The sequence below is a fragment of the Malaclemys terrapin genome, chromosome 6, assembly GCF_027887155.1.
Source record: "Malaclemys terrapin pileata isolate rMalTer1 chromosome 6, rMalTer1.hap1, whole genome shotgun sequence".
NCBI classification, from domain to species: Eukaryota; Metazoa; Chordata; order Testudines; family Emydidae; genus Malaclemys; species Malaclemys terrapin.
Window position 1 is genome coordinate 44,994,874 of NC_071510.1, and position 17,607 is coordinate 45,012,480.

Genomic DNA, 17,607 nt, shown 5'->3' on the forward strand with positions numbered 1-17,607 from the left:
TTCATGATCAGTTATTTTACGTAGATGCTTCTTCATGACTGGATCAAACAAAATTAGGTATTCAACATTACCTGGAGTGTATAATTTTTCATTTCTACTGTGACCACGGAATGCTAAATTTTGCCCACTGAGAACTCTCACTAAAGCTATCAGATGCTCTAATATTTGTTGCCAATATTCTTCTTTTTCCTTAATCACACATAAATTTTCTGATAGTTTTTCCTTTTTTCAATCATAATTCAAGTTCTTTCCAATTTTAAAAACATTCCAAATGTTCTGTACTTTTCATGTGAAGAGAGAATTGAAGATGTTTTTCCAGTCCTTCGAACCATTTTCAGTAAGTGATGTACCCATTGCTTGATTTCTAAACAACTTGCAGCAAAAGCAAAACACAGAGTCCTTCGACACTGAATATTGTAACCAGTTTCAATTAATTTCTTCCCCATTAATGAGTTTCTTCTTGTAATGCTGAGCAGAGAATTTTTTTTTTATTTCCTTCCTTAGGGAAGGGAAATTCATTAACTTGTTTGGGTTCATGTTCCATGAGAATTTGCTGCACACTGTTACCACATCTGGGCCATGAAGCTGGGTCCCCATACTGTAACTTGTTTGTAACTTCTTCATCCTTTCTTCATTTACTTCAATTTCTGCATATGTCTCTGAAGGTGAATAAATTGCCTCCACTTCCATATCAGTCTGATGCTGTGAGCTGCCTTCATCTAGAAGTAAGTTTCCATCAACTTGAGTTTCCAAACTGCTTTTTTGTGGATATGAGCTACCCTCATCTCGAAGTAATATACCTTCATCTTGATGTTCCAAACTGCTTCCATGTGGATGTGAGCTAACCTCCTCTCCAAGTAAAATTCCTTCATCTGGATGCTGTGAACTGCTTCCATCTTTATTTGGATTAAAGAGAAGATATTTCAGGAAGGATCCCTGCTGTTTTGCTTGGTACTTTTCCTTCTCAGCCTTTTATTTACGATACTCAGCTCCTGAGGGTTTTTTTTTTCCTCTTTCTGCCATGGGGTATTTGAATATTGTTATGTACTGTGCTCCAGATTGCAAGCATTATAGCGTTAAGGATGGCTGACACACTCATCACATGGTTGGCGATTTAAACCACATTGCAGCCATCCCAACACATCTTTTCACTGCTTAAAAGTTCAGTGATTAGTAACATACACTCACTTACCTATTAAAACAGTTAATTACAGCATTTACACAGAAACAAAATTACCTTTTTCGACATTATAACCCGATACCGGTTGTTTGGAAAGTAATCCCCTTCCTCATGGTTACCCACTTGGAGTGTGACGTCATCACTTTTGTCGTTTATTAAGCGTTAATGCTGTTACTTTTCTTTTAGGGACCTTATTTACTACATGTGAACCAGTTATAACAAAGAAAAGTTCATAATTATACAGCCCGATAATAACGCTAAGGTTTAATAACGCCAAAGATTCAGCATTATAAATCCAAAATGTGAGTAAGATGTTATTCTTTATTCTTCGGCACCAAAAAAAAAACCCCACAATTTTCCACAGTATTCACTCGATTCTTAACCATCTACCTGCGACGTGTGTTAAAATGACCGCTTGACATGTATCAACTCACAATATCTCCACTGTACATGAATTTCCGGCTATGCGACCTTGATGTATATTCAAGTTAGGTGTCACTAGCATTGCAGCTCTTGCCACTGGCGGATGTGTTTCACTGTGGCGGAGTTATTGCTTATCAAAAATGCAGAATGGGTCATCTTGACCCTACGTCGCAAATTTAAATTTTTTTTTGCTAAAATATTATTTATTTTTGCAGTAAATAAAAGATTTGATATATTAATAAATTCTCAGAAATGTAGAGAAATTAATAATAATTCATATTCCCTCCGTACGTACACGGGAATTGAAATAATGACATTTTTGTTATTTTAGATGAAAAAAAATACAAATTTCATTTTTTTTACATGTTATTTTTTCCCTCGAATTTGGTGCCCCATTTAACTTGGCACCCTAGGCAACCACCTAGTTCGCTTATATGGACGGGCTGCCTCTGTCTCAGTACCCAGAGAGCCAAAAAGACACTTGGCACTGAGCGGCACAATGGCACCACCTGTGGTACCTACACAGCACAACACAAGCTCCACAGCACCGGCGGCTACTACTCACACTCCCGTACCGCCAGCAATGCTGACATTGGTACTGGCATTCATAGTACCACACCAATTCCCACCTCCCATGTTATTCCCACCAAATTGGTCCTACTGGGACCCGTGGGCAGTATACAGGGCCCAACATCGTAAGCCCCCCAGCCCACCAAGTTCTAGAGCACCACAATCTCTATCATCACCTATACCAGGATCCTCAGAAGCGCAGGAGGATGTGACTGAAGAAACTGAGGAAACCTCAGACCAAGAAGCCTTACCATCAGCGAACCTGTCATCTTCATCACCAGATGAAACTATAATGCCCCCACCCCATACCACAGTGGATGACTTAAAGCAATTCCAGGAACTCTTCAAAAGGGTGGCAGTCCCTGGACATATTCCTAGAAGAGGTACTTGAATCGCAGCACAAACTACTGGATATACTTCAGACATCTACCTCAGCAAAGATAGTGTTGCTGATTAACGATGCTATGATGGAGCCTGCCAAAACCATCTGGCAGACACAAGCAACATCACCCCCATCATGCAAAAGATAGTATTTCTTATCCTATGTGCCATCTAAAGGAGTGGAGTTCTTGTTAACACACACCAAAGGGGAAAGCAACACCATACTAGAACAACCCCATATGATAGAGAATGAAGAAGTTAGACCTCTTTGGTCACAAGGCATAGTCATCTGCAGCACTGCAGTTTCGCATAGCTAATTATGAAGCCCAACTGTCAAAATACACACACATATATTTTGAGAATGTCAGAATTCATTGGCAGCTTACCGGAAGACGAAAAAGAACAATTTAAAGCCAACATCGCCGAAGGCCATCTCATTGCTAGGACAGCGTCGCAGGGCTCACGTGACTCTGCGGAAACAGCAGCACGCTCCATTGCAACATCAGCGATCGTGCACCGTGCATCAAGGCTCCATCTCTTGCGGTTCCTGAGAGAGGTGCAGTCAACAGTCGAGGACCTGCCCTTTGAAGGCCCAAAACTATTTGCGGCCAAAACTGATGAGTCCCTTCATTCTCTGAAGGACTTTAGGGTAACATTAAAATCCCTGAGCATCTACACACCTGCAAATAAAAAGAAACAGGTCAGGTATTATACACAGAGATTCCCATTGCCACCGTACACACAACCGCACAGGCAGTTTGATCAACACCACAAGCAAAGCAGACCAGACATCGACAAAACCAGAATCAATCTTCGATGTCCCAACAATTCACCTCGAGACAGCACTCTTGGAGGTGTGGTCAAGGGCACAAGACAATCACTCATTCTAATGCTGGAACTATTTCCTGACCATTTGGATATTGCTTGTCACTGTTTTACCAAGTCTGGCGCACCATCACTGCAGACAAAGGGGTTTTGGAAATTATCCAAACTGGTTATTTCATCCCTTTTATCTCCATCCCACCACCCCATCTTCCCTCCTCATCCCTCTTTAGGGACCCCTCTCACAAGTACCTGCTGCAACAAGAAAAAAACCACATTATACACCTAGGCGCAGTGGCACCAGTACCCACACAGCACAGAGGCAAAGGGTTTTACTCACACTATTTTCTAGCACAGAAAAAGACGGGCGGGTGGAGGCCCATCCTGGACTTAAGAAAACTCAACAAATTTGTAAAACCCAATATTTCAAAATGGTGACACTAACAACTATAATTCTAGCATTAGAAAAGGGGGACTGGCTCTCGGCCCTCAATCTACAGGACACGTATTTCCATGTTACCATCCATCCATCCCACAGAAGATTCCTAAGGTTCACCCTAGGAAAACAACACTTCCAATACAAAGTACTACGCTTCAGCTTATTGACCGTCCCAAGGCCTTTCTCCAAAGTTTTAGCATTTTTTCCCCATATTCAAATTCAGCATATTTCCATATCTGAATGACTGCCTCATAAAGGCACCAACACAACATGAAGCAATAAATGCCACACAAAGTACGATACCCTTTTTTATGATTACAAATAAACACACAAAAGTCAACACTGATATCTATCCAGAAAATGGAATTCATTGGAGCTGGTCTTGACTGTTCAACAGCTACAGCAACCCTACCTCATCAACACTTCATCACACTCATCAACTTAATATCAACATCAGAGGGGTAGCCGTGTTAGTCTGAATCTGTAAAAAGCAACAGAGGGTCCTGTGGCACCTTTGAGACTAACAGAAGTACTGGGAGCATAAGCTTTCGTGGGTAAGAACCTCACTTCTTCAGATGACTTGCATCTGAAGAAGTGAGGTTCTTACCCACGAAAGCTTATGCTCCCAGTACTTCTGTTAGTCTCAAAGGTGCCACAGGACCCTCTGTTGCTTAATATCAACAGTGACAGACAGTCCACAAACATCTGCCAGAACATGCCTACAACTGTTGGGACATATGTCAGTAACGATGTTTGTCGTCAGTCACGCCAGGCTACACGTGAGATTGTAAAAAATGACAAGAAAGGAGCAGAGGAAAAAACTACTAATGGGAGGAGAGGAGGGGAATCCTGTTCACGAGTTAAGACAATGGATTTTTGTATTGTAACTGTAGAGATACAAACTGCATCCTTCACCTAGGAGACAAACTGACAGCATGCATCTCTTATGAACAGAGGGTCACAGCCAACCTTGCTGCTAAAAGCTGGGACAAAGATTTTTTGGGTGAGACAACCTTCATGAGACAGGAAAAATGTGTTAGTTAGTTAGGCCCTGGCTCTTTTTTGTTAAGTAAACTTAGATTTGTTTATAGTGAAAACAAGTGTAAGTGTTGTGTGTTAAGCTGAGCTGTGGTCTAAGGAGTAACTGGGAAGCTGTAGTGTACTGTCCCTTTGGGAACAGCAAGTCTGGTAATTGTGTGAGTGTCCAATGGTTTAGGGACTGGACACTGCAGGCATGCTTGGAGGACTCGGGTGTTGGAGTGTGCCTATCACTAACCTGGAAAGAGTGAGTGGGGTCTGTAGAAGCCTGGAAGGGAAAGTTTGTGTTGCCAGTAGCTGATGGAGTCAGAGAGTGATCCACATGTAGTGTTGTTGTAGCCGTGTCAGTCCCAGAGACAAGGTAGGTGAGGTAATCTCTTTTATTGGACCAGCTTCTGTTGATGAGAGACTCTAAGGTACGTAAAGGAGCACACCTTACCCTATGGAGATTTGCACTACATTATGAGCTAGCAGAGGAATATTACAATCAACCTTTGTTTCTGTGATACCATCAGCAGTGCTCACAGAAAGAGCTTGGGGATTATTATAGAATGTTACATCTTAGAGTGTTGTGGTACACAGAATTTTAGGCTACCATCATATAATTCTATCCAAGGCACCTGCAAGGACTTAAGCATGTGAAGTAAATGAGACTACACAGTGCAGGAAGTTAAGCAGGTGCCTAAGTCTCTGCAAGATCACTGACTAAGTAAATATAGCAACATAAAAACTCCAACTGTTTTCCTTAGCTGTGAAGACATTTTGGAATTCAATGTAGAAAATGCTCCCTCCTCCAATTATATAAGCTTAATACCTTTACTCTTGTACCTGTTAATTTACTAGTGTATAAGAAGAATGAAACTATATATGGAGACAGACTTTCATTATTCTGGAAAAATGAAGTAAGCATTTGATTTGATGCATCTATTTAATAAAAGTTTTGCATTCAGTGAAAGAATATTGTGATAATGGCAAGGGGTGATTATGAAATGAAACTGAAAGCAGTGAACAAGTATTTCTTACCACTATTCTTCAGACTTTCTTGTACAAGTAAGAGAACATCTGGTTGAGCCATCTGTGAAATGGAATCAAAATAACAGAAGTTTATTATTTAAACTACTGAAAATTTTGAAAAAATGTAATTTTTAATGATGGATTTTTAATACTTTCATATTGAAAAGACAGAGGAGGATCTTGTGGTTGGCACAGGATCACTGTGACACCTAAGGCAAGTCACATCTATCGCTCAGTTTCCCCATATGTAAAATGGGTATAAATATCCTGATCTGCCTCACAGGGTTGCTGGGAGCTGAGGTTTAACTCATTAGTGTTTGTGAAGTGCTTTGAGTCCCTTGGACTGAAGATGCTATTAGCACAGAGTAATACCACTACTACTACTACTTTAACAACGGATTAAAATGATTTTAGTTAAGAAACAGATAACGATAACTCCCCTTGGATCGATACATTTTTGTAAATAAAAATCGCATTATCACTTGGCACCTTTGTTATTACTTGCTTAAATGTTACTATAAAAGTCAATTAAAGCCAATTTTACATCTATAATAAAAATGTGCTCACTTACATTGGCTGGAAACTGGACATCAATGTTTACATCAGAAGTTTTGAAACCAAATCTGCTACAGGAGGAGCCGTACAGCCTTAGCGAGCAATCTGCAAAGAAAGGAATTTTTTGAATTTACTCAACGTCTTAATACAAATCTTGGGTTGGAGTGCAGCCATTTTGCAATGCCTTGCCATCAGATTCTAGTCCTAGAACTGATATAGACAGCCATCAGAGGATCACCCCAATTGTGAAGTATCTTTCAGTAGCATAACAGTTCCTACACCTTATCCCTACAGCTGGTGAAGGGATTAATCCACACCCAACAGGGCCTGGCTTGGGCCTCCTCTAAACCCTGCTGATTCCCAGCCACTAAGTCAGTGACAGTTGATGTAATTTAGAGCAACCTTCAGGCCAAAATGTTGGCACTACATCACCAAGCAGAACATACTGACAAAATCAAATTATATTAGTGGTACAACTTGTCAAAATTTTAGAGATTAAGTTACTCTTGTGGAGAAAGATGCTTTTTCTTTTTAGTATATTTGACAATCAAACCAAATGGCAGAGTTATACCTGGCAATTTTTGGTGCAATAAATCTTCCATCGCTGTTTTAATTTTGAGCCTTTGTTCCAAATCCTCATTACTTAAGCCAAACTCTTGCACTACGTTTTCAATGACAATACCAATAGCTTGCATCTGGGAAGGTGCTGGTAGTCAGGTAGTCAGCAGTTCTTCTTCTTGCTCTTCCTTCAAGGACAACCAAATGACTCTCTTCAATTGCTTTAATGGGCTAGGGGTAGGTATGCACAACCTACCACCATAAACATTTCTGTCTGCCCATCTATATTATGGAGCTAGTAACCAGTTTCAAACAGTTGATGTGTTAAGACACCATTAAGGTCTAGAGAAACCAGGGTAGGTAGAAAGAATTATTGGATATCTTCTATCTAGATAAAGAGTTAGAGACTTCACGAGGCTTCAATAATTTACAAAAATCCATACACCTATATAAAAGGCATAGAAAAACATCCCTTTCTCCTTATAAGGAGTGGTATGGGATAATGGTATGGGATAGTGGTACAGGAAACCCTGTACATGCCTTTCAATTCCTTTTGTCTTCTGGGGCAAAGGCGAGGAAGAAGGGCAGGCACAGCAGGAGTTTCTTTCAGTAATAATAAAATGTCAAGTGCAGTTATGCTAGCAATAGTTTTAAATAAATATAAAGCTAAAGCTATTTTAATTATTGATTTTGCTATATATTCTCTCATACTGGAGTATTCAAGAACCTTTTCATTTTATCTAGGCTATTTTCAAAATGCCAATTAAAATTTTTAAATTCATTCTTACCAACTCATTCTAAATCAAGTATATTATGGCTGTCAGAACTCCAGTAAATGACATATTAAGAAGAGAGCAGATACATTTAATTATACTATTACACAACTCGTGAACAACAAATAAGGTTAAATTGTTACAGCTTTTTATTACAAAACTTTAAAAGTTATGACCTACACAATAATACTGAATCATCATTAAAGGGAGCTTTCATTTAATGTATAGTTATTAGGAGATATCAGTAATCTCCTAGCGGCAGTCCTGAGTTCACTCTATGCTGGGAAAAAAGTCTCAAACTACGTATTTGTTGCTTTTACCAATGTCAATGGACGTTGGTAGACATTATATAGAGAAGCACTCTATGCAACACTAGCAGAATATTAAGCATGGTAAGAACAAGGCAAGACTTCAGGGTTAATATAATTGTATCATCATTAGCAGGATAACAATACTTAAACAAATATAAAGCATGGATATGTAAAAGTGTCATTAACTCACCTTTATGTTTTTCTTGTAATTCTTCTCTTTAATGTGTTTATAAGCAAATGTCACTGACTCAATCAAAGCATCACATAATTTGCAGGTATACTTGGCTGTTGAGTACTTTCGAGGACACTAAAATTGAGATAGGCAATCAACTAAGATATAGAAAGATGTTACCTTCATTTAACACATCTGGCAAGGTCAGTTAGATTGTCCTAGGACAGGGGTGGGCAAACTTTTTGGCCAGAGGGCCACATCTGGGTGGGGAAATTGCATGCAGGGCCATGAATGTAGGCCTGGGGCAGGGGGTTGGGGTGTGGGAGGGGGTGCGGGGTTCAGGACAGGGGGTGGGGCGCAGGAGGGGTGCAGGGTGCAGCAGGGGGCTCAGGGCAGGGGTTTGGGTGTGGGCTCTGGCCCGGCGCCACTTACCTGGAGCGGCTCTGGGGTGGCAGGGGTACGCAGTGGGGCTAAGACAGGCTCCCTGACTGCCCTGGCCCCGCGCCACTCCTGGAAGCATCCAGAACCACGTCCCTGCAGCCCCTTGGCGGGGAAGGGGGACAGAGGGCTCTGCCATTGCCCTCGTCTGCGGGTACCTCCCCCGAAGCTCCCATTGGCCATGGTTCCCCGGCCTTTATAATTTCTGGTAACCAGACTCCCGAGGCCCCACTCCTGCTCCGCCTCTTCCCCCAGGCCTGCCCCCTTCTCTGCCTCTTCTTCCCAAGACTCTATCAGCATCGCTCACTCCTCTCCCCTCCTCCCCATCATTTGTTGGATCGTCTCAAGGAGCCTGCCCACAGGTAGGAGGTGGCCACAGCTGAGCAGAGGCTAGTGTGACATGGCACTCCCCCTACCTTGTGGTAACCAAACTTTTGGTTTGGGTGCCATTTAGGGTTGCCAGGTCCCCTTTTCGACCAGACTTCCTGGTTGAAAATCAGGCATTTGGCAACCCTAAATGGCACCCGGACACAGACGCCAAAAAACGGACTGAGACGGGTGGCAACCCTACCTAACCCTAAACCTAGGGCCAAGCTATCTGAATATTACATAGAGAGATACTTGGAAATTCGAATACTAAATGTAGTCAAAAGCAAAGGTACACTAATCCTCTTTTTATTCATTTCCAGCCACTGAACCCCCATTTTGTTAAAATGTTATGGATTGGATCACTAACAGACCCTTTAGCTTAATAAAGTGCAATTCTTCAGTAAAAGTGCAAGCCTTTGATCTTCAATTCACAGATTAAAACCTATGTGTTTTATACCCAGAAATGAAAGCTTCTTGCTCTTGTGGTATCACCCACTGTTCAACTGTACCAGTATATTGGCTACAATTGTCTAGAAACGATTAAAATAGCAAATTAAAAACAAGACAGTGATCCCTTTTGGTTACTCAGAAAAGGGAAGGAAAGCCTCTTTTTCACCTCAAAGTAATCCACTTACGTAAAAATGGATGTACTATCTTAGTTGCATTAAGTTTTGCAAAATACACTGTATGATAAATTGGTTGTGTTTACAGCTAAGCTTGTGGCAGAAGTCTAGGTGTAAATATACTATCTATGCTTTGTGAGCAGCTTAATCAGCATTTTTGCAACAGTAGTTACTGGTTTAAAGTGTACAAATAAAAAAAACAAGTGATCTTTGGCTCCAGGAGGAATGAGTAACTACAGGTCAGATTTTCAAATGAGAGCCAGGATTACAGCTCACCTCTAGTTTAGGCACCCTAGTAGTGGGCTCTTCCAAGTGCTTTTGAAAAAATCTTTCTTACTCTGAAATCCTTCCACCGGCATCAGATTTTTTCCTGCATTGATTTTTAGAAGCTAACTCCAACAAGCAGAAAGAGAATTCATGCTCTGATATTTAGGAAGGTTGCCCTTGAACCACACATCTTTCAAGAAGCACTGTCAACTTTCATATTGTACTTTTTAAAAAACAACATTGCTATAAGGAACGCTTAAAATTACTAGCGTTGAAAAAATTGGGATTTATTTTTCCAATTTATTTGGGCATTTGATAGCACTTTGTCTAGCTAGCTTCCCATTTGTGTAGGCCATCCCCAGCAAGAGGAAAAATTAAAACAAACCCAAACATTTGATTGTGAAACCACAAAAAATGGCAAGGAGATTCAGCATATATAGTGTCTCAAACTACTTTTAATTGAAATGATTCAAACGAGATTTCAAGGTGATGAAAGGAATGCCATATCAGCTTCTGTCTAGGAATTGTCTTATGCTTTTTAACCCCTGAAAATGAAAAAATGCTGGTCTCTGTCCTCTGCAATTCCATCTCTCCCTAATAACGTCATCCTTCCTTCAGTCTGCTGCAATAACTGGGAAAGACAAATCTCTGGTATTTTACTCATTTCTCAACTTTTTTTTTTTTTTAAAGACATTCCTCCTCACCCAATAACTCCAGTGCCTGCATCTGCTGTTCACAGCTTTCGTCCAACAGCAGTATAAAAACATTCATTTCACTGATGCTCATAGACTGGCTTGACAAATTAGCCCAATGGCTAAGGATATGTCTACACAGCATTTTGGATCAAGCAGAAGTGAACCTCCCAGCCCACGTTTACAATCTTGGGCTAGCAGGACTCACACTAGTGTTCTAAAAACTACCTGTGTAGACAGCACTTTGAAGTTGTGTCTCAGGCTGGAGCTTGGGCTCTGAAACCCACTCCACTCCTTAGGCTTCAGAGCCTGTGAATTCAACAGCAGCTTAGTGGCCACCTTTCTGCTCTTCCCTCTCAAGAAAACAAGCCAGTAGCTCTCTAGCTTGACTCAGTCCACTCACCTGGTCAAAATATCTATTCATTCGGTTCAAGGGAGTTTTCAAACTCTGGATCTCAGGGTTCTGACAGGCAGCCATGAAATTGATCACAGCCTTGTTAGTGTCACTCTTCTATAGCTTGGCAAAGCTACCAGCAACAGAGCCCTCTCCCTGCAAACTGAGGAAGATAATACTGCATCTGTTTACATCATGGGCTAAAAACTTTTTTAAAAACTTAAAATCCTGCAGAAAGTGATGGGAGAGGGGCCAGAAGACTTTTCAACATTGTTGAAGAGCATGTGAATCACACAGTGGAAGTTTCAAAATTAACAATAGTTTCCAGCTACTCTAAGAATTCACCAATGCGAGATTTGTTTAGAAGCCTCTCAACAGCCAATAAATAAGTCAAAACTTGGAAAAATCTAACCACCCACATGCCAATAGCAAGTAGGAAATATTCCTGGCAAGCAGGAGGTCTAAACCAGGGGTGGGCAAACTATGGCCCGTGGGCCAGATCCGGCTGCCGAATGTCCCTGCGGCCCCTTGCCTCCAGGCACCTCCCCCGGCAGCTCCCATTGGCCGAGAACAGGGAACCACGGCCAATGGGAGCTTCAGGGAAGGTACCTGGAGGTGTGGCAAGGGCAGCACACGCGGCGCTCCCTCCCCCAGGGGCCACAGCGCTTCCTGGAGCGGAGCCAGAGCCAGGTCCAGGGCCAGGGCCAGGGCAGGCATGCAGGAAGCCTGCCCTGGTCCCATGCGTGCCGCTGCCACCCTGGAGCCCGAACCCCTCCTGCATCCCGCCCCCTGCTCAACTTTTAAAAAATAAAATCTTAAATTTCTAATCCTTTTGGGAGTCCTGCTTTAGCACCATGTATGTAGCTTTAATGCTACTGTTCAGAACCCTGTGGGCAGCAGCGTAACTGACAAGAATAATGTAAATTTCACTCAGCTGCCATTTAGAGAAAGCTATGACCAGAGGCTGCAAGTATAACTCAACACCCAAAAGGAGACCCACACAACCCACCATTCTTGCACCAGACAAGAGGCTGGAGTAAGGCTAGAGGAGCAGAGATCCCATCTCCATATAGCTGCAACAAGGCTGGCCAGAGTGTGCATTTTCTCCCTACCAGCAGCAGGCTAGTGAGGTGTCCTTCAAATTTATCTGGTACCTACCAGCCAGAAGCTGATAGTAAACAAGGAATGAGCAAGCAGGCTCTAGGGATAGTACTCTGCTAGAAGTCCTAGTAGCAAAAAGGAAGTCTGAATGGGTTTTCCCCATTTTGACTCTGTCACCCCCTCCTTGCCATTCTTTCATACTGACTCTCTAGCTTAGGGGTGGGCACCTTTTTGGCCCGAGGGCCACATCGGGAAATAGAAATTGTATGGCGGGCCATGAATGCTCACAAAATTGGGGTTGGGGTGCAGGAGGGAGTGTGGGGTCTGGGGTGGGGATGGGGATGAGGAGTTTGGGGTTGTGGTGTAGGAGGGTGCTCTGGGCTGGGACTGAGGGCTTCAGAGGGTGGGAGGGGGATCAGGGCTGGGGCAGGGGTGCAGGAAGGGGTGCAGGTTCCGGCTGGGGGTGCAGGTTCTGGGGATGAGAGGTTTGGGGTGTACGAGGGTGCTCCGTATTGGGATCGAGGGGTTTGGAGAGCAGAAGGGAGATCAGGGCTGGGGCAGGGGATTGGGATTGGGTGCAGGCTCCGAGCAGCGCTTACCTCAAGTGGCTCCCGGAAGCAGTGGCATGTCCCTTCTCTGGCTCCTACGCATGGAGCGGCCCCCGACCCTCCTAGTGCCGGAGTGGGGCCAGGTGGCTGTTTCCGGGAGCTGGTGTGGCCCCAGAACCGGCTGGAGTGCCGGAGCAGGGCCAAGCCGCATGGTGGGGCCCCCGACCCAGCCCCCCAGGTGGAGTGCCGGAGTGGGGCCAAGCCCCAGATCCCGCTCCGCAGCAGGAGCTCGTGGGCCAGCATAAAACGACTTGCAGACTGGATCTGGCCCATGGGCCGTAGTTTGCCCACCCCTGCTCTAGCTAACGGCAGTAAAACATTTGAGCTCTGCAGTCCTGTCGTTATGCTCTTACAGAACTCTACCTCCCCTTGATCAATATAAATGCTCTGATTAATGAAATCTGCATATCAAATAAGTGATAATGAGTGGAATTCTGCTGCTTATCATAAGTTAATACTAATTTTTGTGAGCACTGAAATAGCTGTTTATAAAACAACAATATGCAAAGTGAGTAAAAACTCCTATCATTAGTTGATAGCTATAATATTGGTTGAGACCAACTAAATGGTAAACTAAGTATTTAAACAGAGCATAAGAAGCAACTCATCCCATGTCCTCACTGTATCAGCTTTCCTTTAGCTCTTAAAAATGAAATAAGAAAGCTATGAATTTCCATAAGAGGCCACAAAAGGTTCAGGGTACATCTACACTGCAAAAGAAAAAGAAAAACAAAAAACCACCACACCGAAACAGCCAGTCTCAAAGCCCAGGGCAACTGACACAGGCTCACACTATGGGGCTAAAAAGAGCAGTGTAGATGTTCTTGCTTGGCCTGGAACCCGGGTTCTGTAATCCACCGCCTTGCTAGGTTTCAGAGCCCAGGCTCCAGCCTCAGTGGGAACATCTACACTGCTATTTTTAGCCCCGTAGCAACAGCTCGGGTCAATTGACCTGGGCTCTGAGACTTGCTGCTGCAGGATTTCTTTGGCAGTACAGACATACCCTTAGTGCCCTAGATTAAGCTTCAATCTTGAAACCTGGTTCACTTATTCATTACGGGTTGCCCTCAGTTCAGTTCTGCTTAACCAACCGCAATGAGGCAAACAACAGCGCCTCTAGTAAAAGAGGGACAGTGCTTGAGAAGCTACCAGATGGAACATGGGAGCGAGAGGTTCTATGGCAGTTGACTGAGTGAAGGAGTTGAAGGGATGGGAAGATGTAATAAAAACTTGTTAAGGACAACTAAGGGCTGGTCTATGCTGGAAACTTAGATTGGCATAGTTACGTCTCTCAGGAGTGTGAAAAATCCACACCCCTGGGAGATGTGGCTATGCTGACCTAACCCCTGGAGTAGACATTTGTCAGGGACACAACTCCAGGCTCTGGGTGTCCATAAACTTCTCACTGCCAGAAGCTGGGACTGGAGGACAGGGGATGAATCACTCGATAATAGCCCTGTTCTGTTCATTCCCTCTGTAGCACCTGGCACCGGCCACTTGTTGGAAGACATGATACTGGGCTAGATGGACCATTGGCTTGACCCAGTAAGGCTGTTCTTACATTGTCAGTCACCTCATTTATATCTCCAGAGACAAAATGCTATCATATACCAGTTTAATGAAATTCCCCTTTTATCAAGCTATACTAGTTCTCACTCACTAGCACTGCGCAATGGCACTGCAAATCTTCACATCAAGGAAGTTTAACAAAAGACAACGTCTAGATAGTTAAACTTTACAAGGTTTAGCACAATGGAAAAAATACACACTCCTCGCCCTTTTTGGGGCGAGGAGGGGCAGCAGGGGAAGAATAGAGACAAGTCATTCATTGTTCTTTTTAATGAACTAAAACCTTTCTAAGCATGTGGTTTACACTGTTTCACCATCCAATTTAGTGCTTCTCTACTTGAAGGTCACTATGCTATCAGAATAACATTTTATGCCAAGATTGGTGAATATGTCTCTATAGTAAGAAGCAACAGAGGGTCCTGTGGCACCTTTGAGACTAACAGAAGTATTGGGAGCATAAGCTTTCGTGGGTAAGAACCTCACTTCTTCAGATGCAAGTTCTTACCCACGAAAGCTTATGCTCCCAATACTTCTGTTAGTCTCAAAGGTGCCACAGGACCCTCTGTTGCTTTTTACAGATTCAGACTAACACGGCTACCCCTCTGATACTTGATGTCTCTATAGTGTGGATCTTCTTCTTCTCTCCTTATAGAGGAAAAGTTCCTATTCAAATCAGAATAAGCCTTCCACCCCGCCCCCCCATAACAACTTCCCATTTTACACAATAGTGTAAGGCTTTTATTTTAAAGTTACAGATTGAAACATGTACAGAAGTTACCTGCATGAGAAGATAACATATTAAGTTAGCTATTTTCCATGTTGTCTTATTCCCATTTCCTTTTCACCTTTTTTAGCTAATTTACTGAACAAGTTGTGTGTAAGTTTACCATGTGGTCTTGGAGCAAGTAATGTCAATCACTTGTGCAACTTCTTCAACACTGCCTAAATACTGGAGAAATTTATATTAAGTTGTATATTTAATTTATATTAAGTTGGAAAAATTCAGAATATTAAAGTTGCAGACTGGGACATCACACTTATTATTATATACTTGTCTAAAGTTTATAAAGTGATTAACTTATCAAACCAACAAGATGGTTTCATAGTACGACCAGTTTGTAAAAACAATCTTTGTATCAAATATTGTAACAATATTGCTTAAAATGCTGCCATTGAGTACAGTTGATACATTGCAAGACAGAAGTGTTACGGAACAGAAATGGTTTTATTTAGCTTTTTGCATTAACAGTGAACCTTAAAGTTGTACTTTCTGGACAAGCACACAGTAATCGATTTTACTTTAAAAAACTATGTAAAAAATGTGTTCATTACCACAGTTTCCTTTCTGTGTGTCTGACATTTCTTCATTTAAGTCTTTCTGAAGCTGTCTTCTGACATTTCTGCTTCCTGCACCTTCTACCTCATGAAAAGAGTCTTTTCTTGTCCTGTTAAGCACAGGAATCCCAACTGTAGATTTGTACTCTCTCCAGCTGTCTGAATTGCCACGATGGTCATCGGATATCCATTTCTTAATTTGGTCTTTTTGGGTATCATTTATTCTTACTCCTTGGTTGTGACCCATGTTTTTAAAAGAATTGGAGCTACTCAGAATACTATGTGGTCCTTTTCTGGGACTGTTTCCAAGTGACCTTGTGTTCCCTTTTTCTTCGGAAAGCCCATATCTATTTTTTTTTTTTTTTGCCATGTCCATAATCCTCGATGGGGTGGTAGTCCTGTTGGGTTCCTCTTCAATTTCTCTTCATCTAAAACTCCCCTCTCCCTTTTTCTTTTGGCAAAGCAAGGTTTTGTGGCATCTCCCACTGTAATTGATTTTCAATATAATAATTTGCACCTGGAAAAAAAAGAAAGTACTTTTAAATAATCAAATGTTTAACAACAGATTAAAGGCAGGGAAAAACATAACAGGTTTAGGAAATGAGTAACTGATGGTTTTCCTCAGTACACCTTGCACATTGTTAAAAGACTAGAGCTGGGCAATTTCTTTCCCCCAGCAAGTAGTAAATTTGCCAAAATATGAATTTATCAGGGCACCAAAACTATTTGCAAATATGGTAAATAGTTTTAATCAAAAAAGATTTTTTTTGACATGATGAAACATTTTATTTCAACATTCGTTTTGAAACAAAATGTTTTTTTCAACTTGGCAATCAAAACTTTTTTGTTTTGACCTATCCACCATTTTTTCCCCCCTTTGCTTTTGGTGAGAAATCCACAAATAAGATCTATATCACTAAACGTCAAGCATTTGCATTTCTTTTTACTGTATTTCTTTATTCTGTATCAAAGCAATACTACTAATTTAATTTGAAACTGAACTGTGCCTGTCATCATTCCCCTCTCCCTCCCCCCGGAAGCTGTAACTCAAATTTAAGACAACATTTTGAAGGACTAAAACCAGGCATGAGTAAATGAAACATGTCACCCATCTGAAAACTATTAGGTTTAGATATAGCAGCACATACGTAGAGGAAGAAAACGGTAGATGTACAAAGGTATATATAGACACTTAAAGATGCAGGCAGGCACTTTTGAAATATCCAATGTGGCACCTAACCTTATGTCTAGTGCAAATGTACCCTGAGTGAGTTAGCTTCCTAATTGGGACTTTGGTGACTAACCTGTTGAAATGCTTTCATAAATCCTACTAGGCCCTACACCTGCATCTTTAGGTACCTAAATACCTGTGTACATCCGACACAGTCTTGAATTCTCTCTCTCTCATATATTTTATGAAATTTTCTATAAATAAAATAGGTTATTTTCAAATGAAGTGGTCTAAACCACACAGACGTTGCACTTAAAATTAAGACATAATAAATTAGGTGAATACCTAGATGGATGTACTGGTACTAAATCCATGATTACACAGTGTTGTGGAGCTTCACAATTGCTCCAGGCTACTGGCTAAAGAGAGAATTTTACACCCTTCAAAATAACTTTCCACACACTCCTTAGATTAACAAACAATCAGCCATACAACCATATATTAGTGATCTAGCAACATGTTCACTCTCCATCCTCCCCGCCCCCTCAGGACCTGACGGGCTCCAGCAAGGACAGCGGATACGCCAGCCCCGCTTGCAGCGGGCGGCCCTGGCCCAGACACTGCGCGGGGGGGGAGGGGGAGTAGGGACATAAGGCCAGGGGGCGGGGAAGCTGCTCCGCGGTCACCGCCGGGGGGGGGGGGGGGTCAGGCTCGCGCGCTCGGGAGCCCAACAGCCGCGGAGGGGTCGTGGGAAGTGCTCGAGCAGAGCTGCGGCCCCGGGAACGACGCTCACCCTCGGCTCTT

At 42.4% G+C, this 17,607-nt stretch overlaps 1 protein-coding gene and 1 long non-coding RNA gene across 2 annotated transcripts in view; both read right to left on the reverse strand.

Annotated features, from left to right (window-relative positions):
• The window catches only part of LOC128839028 (terminal uridylyltransferase 7-like), a 32,583-nt gene extending 25,450 nt beyond the window's left edge, over positions 1 to 7,133 (reverse strand). The window contains exons 1-4 of the mRNA XM_054031663.1: positions 6,994 to 7,133; positions 6,439 to 6,527; positions 5,877 to 5,928; positions 2,941 to 3,234 (exon numbers count right to left, since the gene is read on the reverse strand). Of these exons, the coding sequence (XP_053887638.1) occupies positions 3,227 to 3,234; positions 5,877 to 5,928; positions 6,439 to 6,527; positions 6,994 to 7,117 (273 nt within the window). The 5' untranslated portion in view covers positions 7,118 to 7,133 and the 3' untranslated portion in view covers positions 2,941 to 3,226. The remainder of the gene's footprint in view (positions 1 to 2,940; positions 3,235 to 5,876; positions 5,929 to 6,438; positions 6,528 to 6,993) is intronic.
• Positions 7,134 to 15,503: 8,370 nt separating this feature from the next.
• Positions 15,504 to 17,584, reverse strand: LOC128839029 (uncharacterized). The gene is made up of 2 exons (XR_008445353.1): positions 17,149 to 17,584; positions 15,504 to 16,149 (listed from the first exon to the last, which is right to left on the reverse strand). It is a non-coding gene; the product is annotated as an uncharacterized LOC128839029 (long non-coding RNA).
• Positions 17,585 to 17,607: the final 23 nt, after the last annotated feature.